Below are 19,513 nucleotides of genomic sequence, written 5' to 3'. Positions count from 1 at the left end.
AAGGTTTTTTGTATCCACAACAATTGGCAACAATTATTATTTTGTCTGCAAATACAATACTTTATTAATGTTGAGCCAATGTTTGAGGCCTCTGCAACAAATGCACATGAGGATATTAAAGGAGAATTCCGGTGTGATATTGACATAAGTGTATTGAAACATGATACCGAGTGTGAACGTATGTCTCATAGACCATCTCGCCTTGTCCCCTGCATTCCAAAATCTGGCGCTAGTTAGCCGATGCTACCAACAGCTTTTTCAATAGTGGTGCTTCGGCATCGGGCTAGCCATGCAAATAAATCACTGTTTTACACCCATTTACAAGGCTCAATGTATCTCCACACTTCATTGGTAGACTTCTGAGGGCCCTGACATTTAAAACGAGGCATTGAGAACTTTGAAAAAGCACTGGTAGTTTACTTACAAGACGATTTATACAGACAGTATCTTCACGAAGTTTAGCGTTTGCAGCCATCTTGAATTTAGTCACGATAAGTCGAGCAACGAGTAAGAATGAACAGGTATGATAAGGGATCAGATTCCAAAAATAATTCAGTGGAAATGCATGGATTGGAATCCATGCATTTCCACTGAATTATCCCTTAAATCCATGCATTTCCACTGAATTATTTTTGGAATCTGATCCCTTATCATACCTGTTCATTCTTACTCGTTGCTCGACTTATCGTGACTACCACTATTGAAAAAGCTGTTGGTAGCATCGGCTAACTAGCGCCAGATTTTGGAGTGCAGGGGACAAGCCGAGATGGGCTATGAGACATACGTTCACACTCGGTATCATGTTTCAATACACTTTAGGTCAATATCACACACGGAATTCTCCTTTAAGGATAAATTAAGGTTATTGTAATTTTTGGTAATGTTCAGTTTAGTCATTTTGTGTATAAAGTGGCATTTTTATTCTACATTTTACAGTTACATTGTATACCAATGCGTTTTCATTCCTGTCCCTGAGGCAAAACAATGGTTTTGAGTCTATTTATTTATCTATGGTACAACATTGGTAACCTGACCCTCGCCAGATGAATTTTGTTCCGCTTAGCTCCGGCTAGCTTCACTCACATCCATCTGGGACCTCTTCCATTGAGAGTGATTTCTGCAACCGACTTTATGGTTCAGCCAATCAGGACGCAGGGCGGGAGTTTCATAGATCTGACATAGTGGAGAAGCGACCGTGAGACTGTTATCAGCGTCACGGGTTGGCTTCGATGTGAGTGGTTGAAGTAGCACGTCAATAGATGACGGACAAGTGGCTTATTCAATCATATGCAAGCATTTTTTGATTAGGCCCAGCCTTCTGAAACACCATTCCAATGGATCGGTTACAACATTGGCAGAGGGTCAGGTTACAACATTGGCACTTTGTACACTAAATGACCATACACTGAGGTACTTTCACTTACATGTTCATGTGCCTTCTAGCTACTCCACATACCATTCTAATGATCTTATGAAAATGACAAAACACAACCTCCCCTTGTTTAATCCTTAAACTTTTCAAGCCTATTATATGTAAGGAGCTTAAATATTTGTACAATATTAACAAAATATAGTATATAAAGAAAACAATAATGATTGATACCAAATGTGTACAATAACAAGTTTATACTACCCTTAACCCTTAAAGGAGTACTGTCACACCGGTGTGACGGGAATGTTGAGAAATGACCGTTCTAAAGAATATCTGGGTTCATTGAATTCAACATAGAATTTTAGAACCTTCAATTGTTGGGGAACTTAGAATGTTAAAAAATCTACACCTTTAAGGGTTAATGTCACTCGTCTTGCACTTAATCGGTGTCAGGAGCGAGCCCAACATTCCCTCTCCTCTGGCTCCAACCATTTCTGAACTACACATTAGCAGTGTCCACCTTTAAGCTGCTTGGAGATTTCATCTGACTTGTTATGGGACGCTCACATCAAGTACATCATGGCCACGGATCCATTATCTCAGTGTTGCCAGAAGAGCTGGTCTCCCATGCGATGTTCAAAAGTAAATATACATTAGCTTAATTCGTCCAGTTTTTGAATATGCCGGCCCAATGTGAGGTGGATGACAAAGGGTCTGTCTGAGGAGCAGCAGAGAATGCAAAAACGTTGGCTGCACTTAGTGAAAGACGTGATGAAGCCACCCTATGCTCCCTCACCAACTAAAGGACCGTTCTTCCTCTCCATGATTTCCTGCCTGCCTGAATGCTGCATACTCCAGCATTCTATACATCAGCATATAGTGTAGTGCTAATGACTAGAACTAAAAAGGCTTCAATTCCCTTTTATTCCTAGAGCTTTTAAGCTGTTTTGTAAATGATCTTTATTACAGTATCTTTCCTTTGAATGTCACCCCCCCCCCCCCCCCCCCTCCCCTTGTTTGAAGCAATAGAGACTGCACTGTTATAAAAACTATTTTTTGATGAGCTCGTACCCTGCCATGTCAAACATGAATAAATAAATCTGAATCTGAACAGATGAGGAAGAAATCACAAGTAGTCAGAATCATCTCCCAGTTACGACATGGGTATTACCACCTATGACTGCGGTAACGCCACTGCATAGCCTCAGTCAGAATCATCTCCCAGTTACGACATGGGTATTACCACCTATGACTGCGGTAACGCCACTGCATAGCCTCAGTCAGAATCATCTCCCAGTTACGACATGGGTATTACCACCTATGACTGCGGTAACGCCACTGCATAGCCTCAGTCAGAATCATCTCCCAGTTACGACATGCGTATTACCACCTATGACTGCGGTAACGGCACTGCGTAGACTCATTATCTTTTATTTATCAGAACAGTACAGCATCGGCTCTATACTCCTGGCATCTATACTGTGCTGCCAAGAAAATAGTTTCCAACAGAGAAGTTAAGAGAAATATTTCCAACAGAGAAACCCCCCCCTGGCTCTGAGATGTTGATACATCTGCCGGCTTTATAATCTTGCGGTGGTTTCAGTTGTATTCAGCGTGCCTCACAGTACATCTTCAAATATTTAGCATCACATTGGGCTGCAGTGAACACAACATACTTGTAAGAAAAGGAAATGGATTTTTTTTGGTTTCTTGTTTTTTTTGGGGGGTTCTTGCTTCACATATTAACCCATTAACACATCACCACATCAACCAAAAAAAAAAAAAAAAACGAGGGACGTGACATAGCTCCATGGAGGCGTTTGCCACCTCTGTCATGTAAGGCAGAGGGAGCAGACTGTGTCACTCTAGGCTGCCCGTGATTGCTTCCCAGACATCTGGCTGCGGATATTAACTCGAGCACCAGCCATTATCAGCTGCTGGCAGGTGTGAATAAACGTACTCACTGACGTGAACCACTCATCCGGAATGACCTTGTAATAATTCTATTCCTGTGCCGCTGATTACATGACTCCTTTTTGACCATTTTGCCACCACTTTCTTTGATCCAAATAATCCTATATGTCGGCTGCACAGACATGCAGGCTTTTTCAGTCTCTCATGTGTGTAATCAGCATGCATGTAAGAATTTTGCGAATCTGGTGCCTCTTTTGAGATTAGGAAATGGTGTAAGCCATATGCAATGCATCACAAGATATTGTGGACCTTGGTTGAACAGGTAAAATATTATTCAGTCAAATTCCAATCTTGTTTTTATAGAGACTGCCAGCAGTGAATTTTGGCTCAGGGCACTTTACGGAACCCAAGGCCTGAACTCAACTCCATTCAAAGGCAGTGAACAGTCCACATAACAAGTCTTTTCCGTACTCTGTGTCAGTCATTGCTGTGTGTGTTTATATATCGACTTTTCTATGATTGATCTTTACAGGTCGACCAGTTCAGCCAGGAAACGTCTGCAGAGAAAAACTAGAGAAGACCATCATTTTATTCACCAAAGTTGTAAGTCAAACTGACACCACAAATAACCATTGATGAATACATATTCAAAGATGAACTTGGAACTATTTAAACTAGGTCTACAAATTTGAAGATATTTAATTAATCAGTATCCAGTTTCTATTCATTATTTTAAATGAGTAGATCCTCACTGTCAGTTGAAATGCAGGCATCACATGTTAACCTTATCTGCAGCATTCAGTGATCATTGACTTCTCCACTGGAGATGTGAGTGGGTTTGGGAGGAATAAAGGTGGCTTAACTCCGCAGTGCTCCTCCCCTATTATAAACATCCCCTCATTAGCCGAGCAATTTAGCATAATTATTCATCCTCCGAAAATCCACTCCGGGCCGGAGTCATTCTTTATATCTGGTTGACTCTATTCTGGAGTAGTAGGGTCATAGTGGGTTTCCCGGCCACAAGGGGTCCACAATTTAGAGCTTTTATAACATCTGTGTTGACTAACTAGGAAATCATGCATTGATGTATGCGAGTCCTCACACATGGCTGTTCCTGTTTGCTCGCTAAACTCTTGTTAGCTCTGCAGCGAATGAAGCATCTCATTTTTGTTTGTCAACACCGAAGATCGAATGAACCAGCTACCTTATGCCTGTCACTAATCTACAGTGTATATTTCTAGACGCGAAACTGAAGTGATTGTTTATTTTGATGTAGCTTTTGGACTTCCTGGAGTCCCACCCTTACCCGTTCATCCCGCTGATCCAGCGGTCACTTGAGTTCGCTGTCAGCTACGTTTTCACGGAGATGGGCGAGGGCGTGGTGTTCGAACGCTTCATCGTCCAGTGCATGAACCTCATCAAGTTGATCGTCAAGAACGATGCCTACAAACCTAACAAAAACATTGAAGGTTAGTGGTAACAGTGTTTTGTTTGTTTGTTTGTTTGTTTGTTTGTTATTTAGAATTTTCCTGTCTCACCATAATGTTGCTCCTTGCAGAATACTTAACATTTCTTCGATTTCAATTGTTTACAGTTAAAATGTGATCTATCCTAGCGTCATGGGTTTGATTCCATAAATATTTGAGTTATCTGTGTTGATACTTTTATACGTGTTGGTCAATTAGTTGTTCTGTAGGATTACTATTTGTATATCTGGGCTGTATCGGCCTCAACTTTAAGATGTATGCTAGTTGTATATCTTGGCAGTATCGGCCTCAACTTTAAGAGAGAAAGTATGATGTTGGCAACCATTGCAATAAGTCTTTCCTAACCTCATTTCCATACCCACAAATAGCTTTCTGCGTGAGCTTATGCTAAAGGCTTTGGACTCTGTCCACAGACACAAAACCCGAGAGCCTGGAAGCGCACAAGATCAAGATGGCCTTCTTCACACATCCTACACTGACGGAGATCGGCAGACGGCTGGTGTCCCACTACTTCCTGCTCACCGAGGAGGAGCTGGCCATGTGGGAGGAAGACCCTGAGAGCTTCGGTGCGTATGGGACAGAAAATGCAGACAGACCTGTAAACACAGCTTTAGTGCGTATGGGAGAGAAAATGCAGACAGACCTGTAAACACAGCTTTAGTACGTATGGGAGAGAGTGTTTTGGTGCGTATGGGAGAGAGTGTTTCGGCGGGTATGGGAGAGTGTTTCGGTGCTTATGGGAGAGTGTTTTGGTGCGTGTGGGAGAGTGTTTTGGTGCGTATGGGAGAGAGTGTTTCGGTGCGTGTGGGAGAGAGAGCTTTAGTGCGTATGGGAGAGAGTGTTTTGGTGCGTGTGGGAGAGAGAGCTTTAGTGCGTATGGGACAGAAAATGCAGACAGACCTGTAAACACAGCTTTAGTACGTATGGGAGAGAGTGTTTCGGCGCGTATGGGAGAGTGTGTTTCGGTGCGTATGGGAGAGTGTGTTTCGGTGCGTATGGGAGAGAGTGTTTTGGTGCGTATGGGAGAGTGTGTTTCGGTGCGTATGGGAGAGTGTGTTTCGGTGCTTATGGGAGAGTGTTTTGGTGCTTATGGGAGAGTGTTTTGGTGCGTGTGGGAGAGTGTGTTGGTGCGTGTGGGAGAGAGAGCTTTAGTGCGTATGGGACAGAAAATACAGACAGACCTGTAAACACAGCTTTAGTACGTATGCTGAGTGTTTTGGTGTGTATGGGAGAGAGTGTTTTGGTGTGTATGGGAGTAAACACAGTTTTGTTTTAAAAGATGGCATTGCATCTGGCACGTTTGTGCTGCCTTTGAATTGAGTCATGCAGCAAAGATGATACTGAGCCAACAAGCATTGATGTTTGCATTGGTGTTTGTCTATTGGGATGTTTGGTGTTCTACTTCCTTGTCTCCAGACCCCATCTGGCGGTCTTCCACCAGTCGTAGACCCACAGTTACATATGTAACCAGCGTTTGTTTGTCAGAAATATGGATACGATCCGAAAGGATCATGTTTTTTGTGAAGTGTGGAGAGTATTTTGTTTTTTGCTTGCCATCTTCATAGAAAACAGAAGTAGAAAACAACTTTTGTTAAGCTGTTATTCGTCTCAATTCTCAGTGTGAGGAAAAAAGAAGCAGTCTTTTTCACCCTTGCACGCTTGACGTGACAACGTTTTTTTTGTTGATTTTTTTTTAGTATTATTGCTCAGCTGTAAACTTTCAGTAGCAGAAACTTTTACTTGCAGATCTGTAGATGAAATATATCAAGCCAGAAAAAAAGGGAGAGTAGGGGCCCTTTCATACTGTCGTCCCTGAACTTTTGGAGGCGAACAGTTTTTGTTCTTATCCATGGATGAGAACACTCCGTGATGCTTCAAAGGAGGAACGACTTCCAAAACAGCCACCAACCAGCACCCCCCTCTATTGCACAGGCTGCTCTCTTCTTCAGCCGGCACACAGCTGTCTGGAACAAGTGCGGCTTCAGTGCTTGATGTACTTGGATGTATTAAAAATCCGTTTGCTTCAGCTACAGTTTGTGTTTGGGCTGAACACAGTGGATTGCACTGTGGGTGTGACTTCAGAAAAAATTCAGACAGGCACTAAACTGCAAGGTAAACACTGAATTAATCAGTGTTGAGGTGCACCAGCCCCATTACTCTTTGCCTCCTCATTCTATTGCCCAATACATAATGGTAAACCGTATTCATCTCAATGTCAGATCCATTCTCAGAGATAAAAAAAGAAATCCCACACTGCCAAGGAAATTACTCACTTGGGTTTTGGGCTTTGACTACGTGGCATCCGAGTAACAGGGTAGTACAGCCCAGTGGGAATGCTTTTCAAAGCCATTATTAAGCTCAGTTAAGTTTGAGTGCTGCAACAAAAAGCAGAACAAAAACCTTTGCTTTGTATTCAAATTCCTTAAAAAGAAAATTAAATTGTATTTTTTATATGTCGTCCAAACTTGAATATGAATATGGGTATATTCTGAGTTGTTCAAAGACTGTTCAGCAAGCCAGCTAATTAATAACTAAGAAGTAGTAACTCATCCAAAATAACTGATCAAAACCACTAAACCAAATCCATATTTAAGGTGTTGCTTTAATCATGTACATCCTAGGTCTTGACTGGTCTTGACACTCCTGTAACGTTTTGTAAAATTCCTGCATTTGTATGAAGGTTGGCAATGCACAGATGTGTGCGCGTGCCCTGCCAATAACTCTCTGCTCTGGGGAATACTGCAGAGTGGAGAGGAGCACTTGCCACGTTCCCAGGCAGCCCTGTGGTGACCACGAAGTAAACAAACGCTTATCACCAGGCCGTAAAACGGTTGGACAAGCCAGCAGCAAATAACCTTCGAGTCAGACGCCGCCACCGTGCTACGCGCTTGTTATCTATCAGACAGCCAGAAGCTAGCCCTCACCTTTAATCTGGCTGTCCACACTCCCCAGTCCGAGCTGAGGAAGTCTTGGCAGAGCCGCGTGGCGTTTTGCCTTGTTTTCCTCAGGAGAAGTATGTTTGCCCTTTGATTTGGTCTTTTGTAGTGATTACTTGGCAGGTGGGGAAATGGGATTGTCCCCTCAGAGTTGGCAGTGCTTGCCGGGCTGGTGGAGCTGACTCTGAGTGTTTCCAGGTCACGAGGAATCCATGTCACATTGTAGCACTACTTTTAACAGGGGGACATTTGTAATGGTCACTGGTATTGGTAGTTATTATGAATACGGAGCATTTGAAAAACAATGGCTGACTCTCTAAAAAAGTGCATTAAAATATTTCATTTTTACTCTGACATCACTCTCTAGGGAATTGCCTTTGAAAAAATGCAGTGCTTATTTCCGATCAAAAGGGAATGTTGGCCAGACTGCTTGAAGCAGCATTGTGTTTTTGGTATTGTAATTATCCCCTAAACACCAACACCCACCTGCCCCATGAACATGTCAAATGACTGGCCATACACTGACAACGCTGGTGCACACAATAACATACAATATGCAAAATGGTTTCACTCTGACACTGAAAGCTGCATTCCTGATGAACTTTCTCAGCAGGATTTTTTTTTACAACAGCCAGCGTCGAGAGAGAGAGAGAGAGAGAGAGAGAGAGAGAGAGAGAGAGAGAGAGAGAGAGAGAGAGAGATAGAGGGGTGACGGGCAGACCTGTCTGTCTATCTTGATATCTGTCTGTCTCCTGAACAGTGTGATGCAGCATCGCGGCGTAGAGTTATTGTTCATCCCAGACCAACGGGAGATGATTATTGCAAATAAAGATGTTTCGAGGCAGAGAAATGGTCTCATTAGCGCCCACTCTGTTAATTGCATCCATGGCTCTAGTGCAGATGGCGCAGGGGAAAAATGTCTATTTTTGAGCAACCTCCCTTGCATCCTGATTTTTTCCCATCACAAAATGATTTACTGTGTAGAAAAGGTGAAGGCAAGTTAAAAAATGTGTGTTTTTAATGTTCTGAGAGACGCCTATGGTTTAACACTGTGAATTTTGTGTTGAACACATAAACCACCTGTTCTGTCTGGCAAATAAATAATGTTTTATCCCTCTGTTTACTTTGTTTTAGCGGTGGAAGAAACAGGAGGGGACTCCTGGAAGTACAGTTTACGGGTGAGTCCTGTCAAATAACTATGACCAGTGAATGGTATAATCATACTATGTATACCAAGTGCTTGGGGAACTCATTCATAGTGCAAACTTTTTTTCCTCTGTTTTATATTGGAGAGGTTGTTGTACAGAAGCACAAATTACACTTAATGGCACTATATTCACATACAGGCACAGCATGCATACAGTATGTGTCATTTGTGCAGAACAAACATGTTCCTTTTATAAAACACAGTTCTCTTTATAGAGCACCAAGATAGATATGAGATACCAATTAGGCCATGTATATTGGCTTGACCACGAGAGTCCTTGGCTTTACTGCATACATTGTGTGAAAACATGTTCTTGCATACATTTCTGCCTTTTGTGCAATGAGTGGTGTGCAAGAGCTAATCTTAATCAGGTCACACACATATTCCCTCATATTTTATCAGTGGCATAACATTTCAATAGTGCAAATGTGCTCATTGTCAAGGGAGTTTGATGAAGAATGCAGTGTACAAGTATATTGAGGAAAAAAATGGAATCGTGCACACTTTAACCTGAGACTTAATCGACAAACATGATTTATTTGGATATGGAAATTAAGCTACTAAAACAAACAAAGTCTCTGTACATGAAAGGCGTATTGAAGCGTGAAGGTTAATACCCACAGCTTCAGAATGGACGCGACTCACTTTAACATAAACTCCATATCCTACAGCAAGCATAGAATACCGTTGAATGGGGAGGGACCGCATATGATGTTAAAAGTCTTATTTTGCAAGTTACTCCGTGTCTAGAGAAATGTTTTTTTAAATGCACAGTTGATGTCTATTTTACAGCTGTCTTTATCTGTTTTACTTGCTGTTGATGTCCCAGTTGGACAAATGATTTGTTCAATTCACACTGTTTTCACACATAAGTCCCGTTTATGTGCCATTTAAAAAACAAAACAGGATTTATGTTCACACACAATTTGACATAACGCTGAAACAGTGGTTGTTTATTCAGACAAGTATGTCAGCAATTTCATTGTGTCAGAGAAGCTTGCAATTGACACCAAATTATACACTTTGTTTAGTTCAGTGAGACAAAATTTGAGGACACATTGAAGTCTCTCCTGTAACCAAAGCAACGACGGTTCTGTTCTCCAGCTAACAAAAGCTGCCAAGAATGGCATCCACTTAGGAAAAGCCAATAAACTGTCTGACCCAGGTCTAAGGCCAAATGGGTGTGAAAATAGGAGAACATTATGAGCTAGGCTGTTGAGTAGTAAATGTTAATTATGATCATAATAATTGTCTCTAATAACACTGTCGTGTTTATCAGGTTATTTGTGGTCTAGACGCGCCAAGGTTAATGCTGTACTTCATTATGATGGCTTCAGCCAAATTTGGTCATTTATTTTATTCGGAAAAGGTAGCCATTAAGAGACTGTTCCGCTTACTCATTCATATGCAAATGCTCCTGGCTTAGTTTCTTTGCTATGATATGAAGCAGTGAACATTATGTGACATTTCTACATTTTGGCTACACAGTTATTGGAAAACCTAATACTTTGATATTGTGTAATTTGTTCATTTATAATCATTTGTATTGAGGACTTGTTTAAATAAATATTGATGGAGACTGGCTTCACCTGATAATAATACAGTATTTATAGAATTGCCAGTGGGGTATGTCAGTTGGTCCCTACTAATATGTGCTGAATAGGACCATAACTGTAAGGGTATGTAAGACTGCCGCAAAATGATGCCTCCCATTCTATATTGAACGTGCCCCATGTTTACGTCATTGTCATTGTACATGGTAAAGGACTACCAATCCATCTGTGTTTCTCATGCATCAACCTGACCAGGGAGAGTCTCCTACAGTCAAATGTTTAGCTTTATTATCTGTAATGGCTAGTCATTTGGTAGGCTCTCGCTAGTCTTATGAGTTTTTCCATCCATCACATCAACTTGGGTTAAGTCAAGATTACTCAGAATGATCCTGGTAATGGATGTCTGTGGTCAGGCAGCTGTATAAGCAGTAATGACATGGCACACTCAGTCTGCTGGGGTGAACTGATATTTAGCTGTGGGAGTTGTTTCTGTAGTTGGATAATTCATTTTGTACTTCTTGTACATTGAACTTCTTCTGGGTTGGGGTAGGTGGGTGGAAAGAATGGTTGGAATAAAAATCTGTCCTGGAATATCCCCATAGGTGTAATGTCTTGTTGTGTTAATGGAGAAGTCCTGTTTTTATTTCCACTGGTGGTTCTTTTTAGCTGTTTTTCTCCCCTGCGGATTCAAATTTTTATTTTACTCACTATCCCTTTACTGCTGTGTGGATCAATGCCGTGGTAGATGCCACCGGTAACACACCTCATGTAATTTGATGAGGATCGAGCTTCCTGTGGACACAGGGTCCAGCTTGAGGGAGTGGATAAAGGGCCGGGTGGCCCCGGTGTTGAGCTAACGTTCGACCTTCCCCCCCCTCGTGTTTGGTCGCTTGTCAGTCTGCCAGTGACAGGTCCCTGGACCCCACTGACATCTGTCAGGGAGCAGGGCTCAATCTGACCCTGCCGCTCGATGCTCCCATCGATCCCCTACTGAGGAAGTGATGGAGAGCACGCTCCTCTGTCAGCTTGGTGTCTGCTCCAATCTAATGGCACCTGTGTGTTGTGTGTTTCCAGTTGTAACAATGTTGGTTTGTGGGTCTTACTGGTATGTGGTAGTTGGTGTGAGGTGATGTGTGATCATATTGATTGTTGTTGATGATGATCTGTGTGTGTGTGTGTTAAGGATGCCTGAGCAGGGATTGTTATCGCTCTCTCAACTCCTGGCGTTCTCTCTCTCTCTCTCTCTCTCTCTCTCTCTCTCTCTCTCTGTTCTCTCTCTCTTTCTTTCTTTCTTTCTTTCTTCCCGTACTGTAGCCCTGCACTGAGGTGTTGTTCCTGGACATTTTCCACAACTACAGCCAGACATTAACCCCTGTGCTCCTGGAGATGGTGCAGAATCTGCAGGGTGAGTTTGACGGCAGCTCTGGCCCCCCGCGCCCCGCACGCTAATTCCTCTCTGTAATTTCACACGCCAGTGGCAGACAGTCCCAGTCACGGTTCAGACACTAATGAAACATGGAAAAGGCATAGCTCACACGACCTACTTTCCTGAAAGTTCAGAGATTAGCATTGCAGAATATAAGTTTTAACCAGTGCTGCATAGTGATAGCGAGAACTCTGAGACACAGACTGTACAGTTGTCCACTATACACAGTTTTTGGCTATCGGCTACTTCAATCTATTCATTTCTTGGTAATCTGTTTTTTCCATATCATTTCATGGAGTTATTTTAATATGTCCCATAGAGTGCAACATGTGTTGGACTGTTATCTTCTCATGCTCTTGAGTAATTATGGAAATTAGTTGGCTTTTAATTATTGTAGTAGGTTGATGTATATTTAATTCATAGCTAATAGATATGAGGAGTTTTAACTGTAGTGGTGCAGTCATTTGGACCATATTTCAAAGACTTGTAGTATAGATCATAGCATTACAATGACTACTCATCATAATGTAATTGCAAATGCTCAAAGAAGCCAGTGCTTCCTTAGTGTTTCCTCACATCTTTTTTGTCATTGCATTTGTATTTGAGATTCTGCCACTAACGAGTGTTCATTTGCACCAACACCAGCAAGTGTGCATGGGAATGTATCATTTATGTATTCACAGTTTTTCTTCTGAACTACTTTGATTCTTAACCAAATCTGCATGCTCGATTTTGTGTGTGTGTGAGAGAATGCGTGTGTGTGTGTGTCTGAGAGAGAGCGTGTGTGTGTGTGATATTGCTCTGTATCAGCAGTAATTGGCAGCCTCTACATATGGAGGCGCAGGTGCCACCTTTACCCCTAATGTGCATAATGGACTGGGATATTGGCTGCTGTTGTACACCTTTCTATCAAATTTGGATTATGCCATGATGTATGCTTATCTTCTAATCCAAATAAAGAATTTAAATGTGTGTGTGTGTGTGTGAGAGAGAGAGAGAGAGAGAATGTGCATATGTGTGTGTGTGAGAGAGAGAGAGAGAGAATGCGCATACGTGGGTGTGTGCGGTAACTGATAGTAGCTGATTGATGCGCCTGTGAGCTCAAGGTCAGAGTACATGTAAGGCATTCTTCTTAGGAGACAAGCGGATTGTGGGCATTTTGACGGGTGACAGATAGTGGAATAAATAGCTTGGGAGGTGACCGATGTGCTCAAAGTACTGTTGACTGACATGAATCATTTTGTGCTAAAAACCCTGTGACAAAACCTAGGTTAAATTTGATAACTACCTGACAAATAGCTGAGCTATTTAAGGCCTCTTTGATTAGGTGCTTGAAGCAGCCCATTCTTCCATGATACTTTAAGCCCTGAACACCTACAGTATCAATTCTCATTTGTGGAGTTTAATTAGTGCAGTATCAAGATGTTGAATGTCCCTAATTAGGCACATTCAGGACTCAGATCATGATTAGAATGTGGGTGTATCTGGGTGGCCTGCCAGTTAAATAGTGCTCTCCGTTCAGTCATATGTGCCCCTGTTACACTGAACAACAACAGTGACACATGCTTTTGGTGCATTAGATGCTGCAGTGTTTTGGATTAAAGTGAATGAAAACCACACTAGGAGGCCACTGTTTGTGTGATCAAAGTCCAATTCAAAAGACACTAATTTGCTGTTGTTTACTGTGATTTTAGGCATCTCTGAAAAGCGCTGAGATCAAAGATATTGCATGCTGTGTGTGATTTGCATTCAACCACTGGTGACTTCTATGGCTATATTAATCATGTTTGATGAATTCCTTTCAGGCCCCACGAATGTGGAAGAACCTGTTCAGCTGCTAATGAAGGATGCTGGTACGGTCTTTTTCCCCCCCTCTACTCTCAGAGTTTTGAGCAGTTTGTCCTGAGTGCATTCAAATCAGAGTGAAATGAAAGTGCATGTGGATTTTTCTTTGTGGAGAGTCTCATGCAATGCATGTGAAATGCTTCAGCTCAGTCTGTTCCCATGTTGACAAGACTTGTGACCGACCAAGCTGAAGATAATTGATTGACTTTCACATTTCAGTATCTTGCACAGATTTCGTGCAGTGATTTGTCAGTAGGTTCACTGTCCAAATGACACTTGTTTGTTGCAGTCTACAATGCAGTGGGGCTGGCAGCCTATGAGCTGTTTGACAGCGTGGAATTTGATGTCTGGTTCAAGAACCAGTTGCTGGCCGAGCTGCAAGTGAGCCACAACAGGTACCCGTTGCCATGGCAACGATCATTGTTTCATTTCATTGACATTCTTCTCAGGTTGTCTATCAAAAACAAATATCAAACTTTAGGGAGAATTCTTCTCGCCCAAGTTTTCTCTGGGGAAAGAATATGTCTGAATGTAATGCTACATTAGGAGTGCATCCTACAAACACGCCCACAAGTATCAACATTCATAGCAGCACAGCGGTATACACACGCCTACAAGTATCAACATTTCTAACAGAACAGCGGTGTGCACTATTATAATAATATGTTTAAATTTAGCCACAAACAGCAGTCATCAGGCCACTCCACAAATGATTTAGCTAGGATAACATGCTTCCTGGAGGCCAGTTTGCCATGAAAATATCTTCATTTTTGGCCAAACTGTTTTCAAGCTGTTGCCCCCCAATATTGCTGTGACCCTACCTCACTTCAAGGAGAGCACATCTAGGGACACAAACCATACAGCAGCGTGGGGCTACAAACATACCAAGTTGAAGTGTTAGTTAGTATTTGATTTGATTTATTATTTAACCAGAAATTAGGGGTTAAAATGTAGGAGGGAAAAGCGACAAACGCCGTATAACCACCTGGGTGCAATGTCGGTCATAATAAATTGCCAAGCTGATGTCAGTCAACCAATACTGAAGGTTACAACCATTGTAAGTCCAAGGGTTTTGAACTGATTAACAGTCTTAGAAGTGAGAAGTCTTGAGTGTGCCCTCAAAAGAGTTAGATGAAAGGGGACAGGTTGATTATGCCAGGGAGAACAGAGGGAAGTGCCTGTGCAGTACAGCTGGGCCAATCCAGCTTCCCTATTGATTCCTGGATGGCTGCTCTAAAAAAACATCAAAGCACACACACACACACACACACACACACACACACACACACAGAGAGAGAGAGAGAACCCCCATGTGTGATTTTATTTATTTATGTTTTGAAGGCAGGAGCATTTCTCCTCCTACAAGCAGCATGTGTGTGCAAATACCTGTAAAAGCCAGTTGTTCTCCATCATGACATGATTTTCTAAACAATACCACTGGATCCATGAAAATCTGAATGAAGTGTTATGACATTGTGAGGCCCGGTTTGTGTATTAAACATTGTGTGGTGTGGAGTGTAAGGAAGCCTTCCCTGTTTTTCACAACAATCATGTAATTGCTTTGGAAGAATAATGTGCTACTGTTTATTGCCATTTGTCAGTATTGGTTAATGCTGATCGATTGTCTGGTTTTGTGCTTAGGTATAAACTGATACGGAGGAGAGTGATATGGCTTATAGGGCAATGGATCTCTGTGAAGTTCAAATCAGACTTGCGGCCGGTGCTGTATGAAGTAATTCTCAACCTCATGCAAGACCCTGATCTCGTGGTAGGTGGAATCTTCCTTTTTTTATCTTTCTGTTATTATTATCAATGATGCCAAGAAAAATCAATGTTTGGGCCCCCACTATGCGATGCACAGCATTGCTGCAGTTTATCTCTGTTAGAAGGCTCTTATGTAGATTGCATTTTTAATGTATCGAGGGTTATATCTGGCACAAGATAAGAGCTTTTATGGAAGATTACAAGTCAGGGAAAAAAGATAAAGAAAATGTTTCTCATGTGACTAATGCATTGTCAGAGCTTATTGTTTTGAGCTAGTGTTTGAAAAGCACACAGATTTTTTTGTATCACACTCTTAGATACCAGTATGTTTTAGGGAGATGTGGTGTTATTTGTGTGGTGGTGCAGACATGTTTTTCCATGCATTCCTCAGGAGGTTGTGTGGTGATGTGATCTTGTCTAAACTATGACAGGTTTTGTTGTCATTTTGTTTTTATAAATGAGCTCGCACAACAGGAAGTGGAAATGGTTTTCGTGATGATGATGATAACTCTCTGACACTCTCTGTGTTCCGGAATGCATCAAAACACTTCTGTCTGCTGCATAGCCACTTTGTTTCTCGTGTGTCTTGTGAGTTTCGGGTCAGGACATTTTCCACATCTCACTATATCTCACCAACCCCCTGTTTGGAGTAGTGGTATTTGCCAATGTTTGGCACAGGTCCAATGCCGAATGGTGAGATTTAGAAGCCAGACAGATGGCGAGTTGCAGTGGCCTTCTGGACTCAGCTGGTTTGGATGAATTCAGATTAGCTCCTCAGCATAACGGTTGCTAGTTATTTGCTAGCCTGTCGCGCTATTGCATCCCGTCAGAGACTCTCTGTTGTCTGTTCTTTCATCTCACCCACACAATAACTAAAAAGCGCCTCTTTTCAATAACGTACAGGTCGACAGGTGTCAATCTAAATCAATTTGAGTCAGGTACCGTAATAGAAGTGTGTGTGTGCGCGCTTGCGTGCCTGGGTGCGTGTTTGTGTCTTTGTGTGTGTGTCAGTGTGTTTGTGTTTGTGTCTGTGTGTGTGTCTGTGTGTATGTTTGTGGATGAATCATTTTTCTCTGCCTCTGAGCGGCGCTTGCTTGTTGTTATTCACCTGTGACCAATTAGCTCCATCAGCATCAAGGAATTTTGAAAGAATCGCCCATCTCTGCTGAGGCAAACAGAGGTAACAAGACGAGGACGAGCAGCTAGTCAGATCTGCCAGTGTGTGCGTGGCTGTTTATGTGCTAAAAAGAGTATTACATGCACAAGACTACAACTGAGTGCATATAGAGGAGGAAGTACATCCTCAGTATTGCATGTTCACATCTAAATACGTTCTGTCTTTTCTCTGAAGGAAGATTCAGAGGAAGCTGAGCAAGATTTTAAAAGAGCAGCACCGGAGATTTAAGTTTGTTCTAGTTTTCTTCAAACGCTTCAACACTTCACACTTCAACACTACTTCATCTGATGTTATAGTTATTTACATTGATGTGGTGCTCTTGGTCTTTATTTAGTTTCTCTCTGGTTAGTCTCCTGTAGGGCAGAATGCTTGTGGACACACTGACAATTCCCTCAATGCACAAAAGGCTCTCAGTGCGCTTGTTTGTTACCGGTGGAGCGTTATTGTAATTGTATTGTAATGGCATCCTCTGTTATATTCGGTCCGTGTAGACACTAATTACATTACATAACAACAGCGGCAGGTTCAAGCACACCTGGCTCCACCTGAAGCAAACGAGCGCACTGAGAGCCTTTTGTACATTGAGCGAATGGCATGTCACAAATAAAACCTCCATCCTTGAGGTGTCCACAAGCGACCTGCTGGCTGTCGTGATCACCATTTTGTACGGTGGCATTTTGTCCTCAGAGGTTCTGGATTCCACACATGTGACAGCAGGAGTCATGTATGCCCCAAGCCATCGATCTTCCTTAGGTATTGATCAGCGGTCACCGCCGATCACTCATTCCTTTGAATCAATTCTGCCCACTCCAATTAGGGTGCCTCAGTCATGCGACTTGGCGGCCCAGTTTTCAGATGAATTAATCAGACGTTTTTGTCATTTATTGTCAATTTTGAATGTGTTTTGCAGTCGGGGGGTCTGCATATGGTACTGATTTGTTTTATTGGTCCGTCATATCAGGGTGGATATGTTGCGTTGTCTCCACTCCCCTGAGCTGCATTTCTGAAGAAATTAAATGTTTGAAGACCATTATATGATCGTGTTGTATTGAACCACACACGCTGTTCTAAATGATGGACAACAGTGCTCTTGGGCACTCAGTTTACTCAAAGCAAAAGTATAGCTGTACTGGAGTGGAGTTTGTTGGAGTAGCCATTCGTCATGACGACGCGCAGTGCAAATAGGCTACTTGCACGAAAGGCTCTCAGTGCGCTCGTTTGTTTTCCGTTGGAGTGTAACCTACGTAACGGCATCTTCTGTTATATTCTGATCCTTACATCTTCACTCCGACACTGAATATCTCGTTTGCCCAATAATAACAATTTTGACACTTGCATGAATCAATCTTTATCGTAACATGCTGATTCACTAGGTGCAGATCTTGTGGTTTATATTCAGCCCGGGATGATGGTTGGGAAACAGTTGAAAACTGAAGCACGTACAAGATGAACGGGATCACTACTTAGATGATTATGCTAATTGAAAGCCTATATGAGGGAGGACGTGGCGATGAGATGCGATGATAGCTGGGTGTTTCTGCAGAGTTTTTATTTATTTATTTTTTTTATCATATGCAGCCATGTCTGGTGCAGTAGAGTGTGTGGGCGGCTGTGTTTGTGGAGGAGGCTTATGGGTAGCCTGGGGGAAGAGGGCTCTCTGGATGTGCTATTGTTGAGTTGACTGACGGCAGGCTTTGTGGCGTTTTTTGAGGAAAGGGTCTGCACGCATAAGAACCCAGTAGCAATATAACCCCATTATATCCAGCATCACCTTTAAATCTGATTAGAGAAGAAACCTCCACAGCAGTCGAGTGCAGTCGAGTGTGCGCACGCATGCTTCTGTGCTTGTGTGTGTGTGTGTACATATGTGTGTTGATCAGTTTTGGATGTTGGATGTTTTTCATGGCTGCAATTGATTTAACCTTGAACACTTGAGCTGAACACTCCACAGCAGCCAAGAGCTGTCAGCTCTCCTGAAGAGGTCAAAAAGGAACAAAAATATCACATTCCACAGCTGTGGAAAGAATCTGAGTGTTCCTACATCTTTTTTTCTTATTGTTGTAGAAAATTGACATGCTTTTGCTTTAAAGGGACAGAACTTTAATCATGATCATTGACAAGGTTTTCATGCACACCATATTCTGGTTTGTTGTCTTTTAGCAATGTCTTTCACATTTCATCACTCGACATACTACATGTATGTGTTCCTCTCCACCCACTCCTGTCAGGGAGAGGAAGCCAGAGTCTGTCCTGTGAGGGTGGTGTGATTCTCAGAGGCTAAATGCTGGGGGATGATGAAGTTGCGTCCACCGTCATCCACCCTGCCCTCTCCCAGCAGTGCTCACAAACGTGAAGCCTTGATGCCCTCTCGCCCAGACATCTCACAGTTGTCACTGTTCTTTACTGACCCTAGAACAGTTTCCCTTAACAGAAAACCGTATAGGGAACCCAGCCCTCTGGCAAATTAATGTTAAATCCACCCGTCACTGAGAGATATTTTTGGTCACTCCTCACTAGGTTGCAAGTTATCCCGTAGCGGTTGTCAAATTGAACCCAAAACAGACATGCTAGCTCTTCCACTCTACCTCCATTTGTCATGAGTGTGTTCGGCCACACTTACTCAAGATTCAAGTTTTACCTTGTTTGTCACTTCCGTTCCCAGCTGGCAGTCATTAAAGCATGCGATTACAGGAAGCATGCCACTACATTAGATCACGTTAGAATAGGGTCTTTGCATGTACAGGTCGTTTGAGCAGAATATAACCGAAGACGCCGTTACAACACAGTTAACGCTCCATCGGAAAAAAGTGGCCGCATTGAGAGCCTTTCGTG

At 42.4% G+C, this 19,513-nt stretch overlaps 1 protein-coding gene across 1 annotated transcript in view; it reads left to right on the top strand.

The window, feature by feature from the left end:
• Nucleotides 1-19,513, top strand: part of ipo11 (importin 11) — an 85,795-nt gene that overhangs the window by 21,158 nt on the left and 45,124 nt on the right. The window contains exons 9-16 of the mRNA XM_042070137.1: nucleotides 3,819-3,889; nucleotides 4,563-4,755; nucleotides 5,187-5,339; nucleotides 8,844-8,887; nucleotides 11,784-11,874; nucleotides 13,701-13,748; nucleotides 14,030-14,135; nucleotides 15,382-15,508. Coding sequence (XP_041926071.1) covers nucleotides 3,819-3,889; nucleotides 4,563-4,755; nucleotides 5,187-5,339; nucleotides 8,844-8,887; nucleotides 11,784-11,874; nucleotides 13,701-13,748; nucleotides 14,030-14,135; nucleotides 15,382-15,508 — 833 coding nt within the window. The remainder of the gene's footprint in view (nucleotides 1-3,818; nucleotides 3,890-4,562; nucleotides 4,756-5,186; nucleotides 5,340-8,843; nucleotides 8,888-11,783; nucleotides 11,875-13,700; nucleotides 13,749-14,029; nucleotides 14,136-15,381; nucleotides 15,509-19,513) is intronic.

Source organism: Alosa sapidissima, chromosome 18, assembly GCF_018492685.1.
Source record: "Alosa sapidissima isolate fAloSap1 chromosome 18, fAloSap1.pri, whole genome shotgun sequence".
NCBI classification, from domain to species: Eukaryota; Metazoa; Chordata; class Actinopteri; order Clupeiformes; family Clupeidae; genus Alosa; species Alosa sapidissima.
Note: the sequence above shows the minus strand (reverse complement) of the source record. Positions and strands in the feature narration are given on the sequence as shown.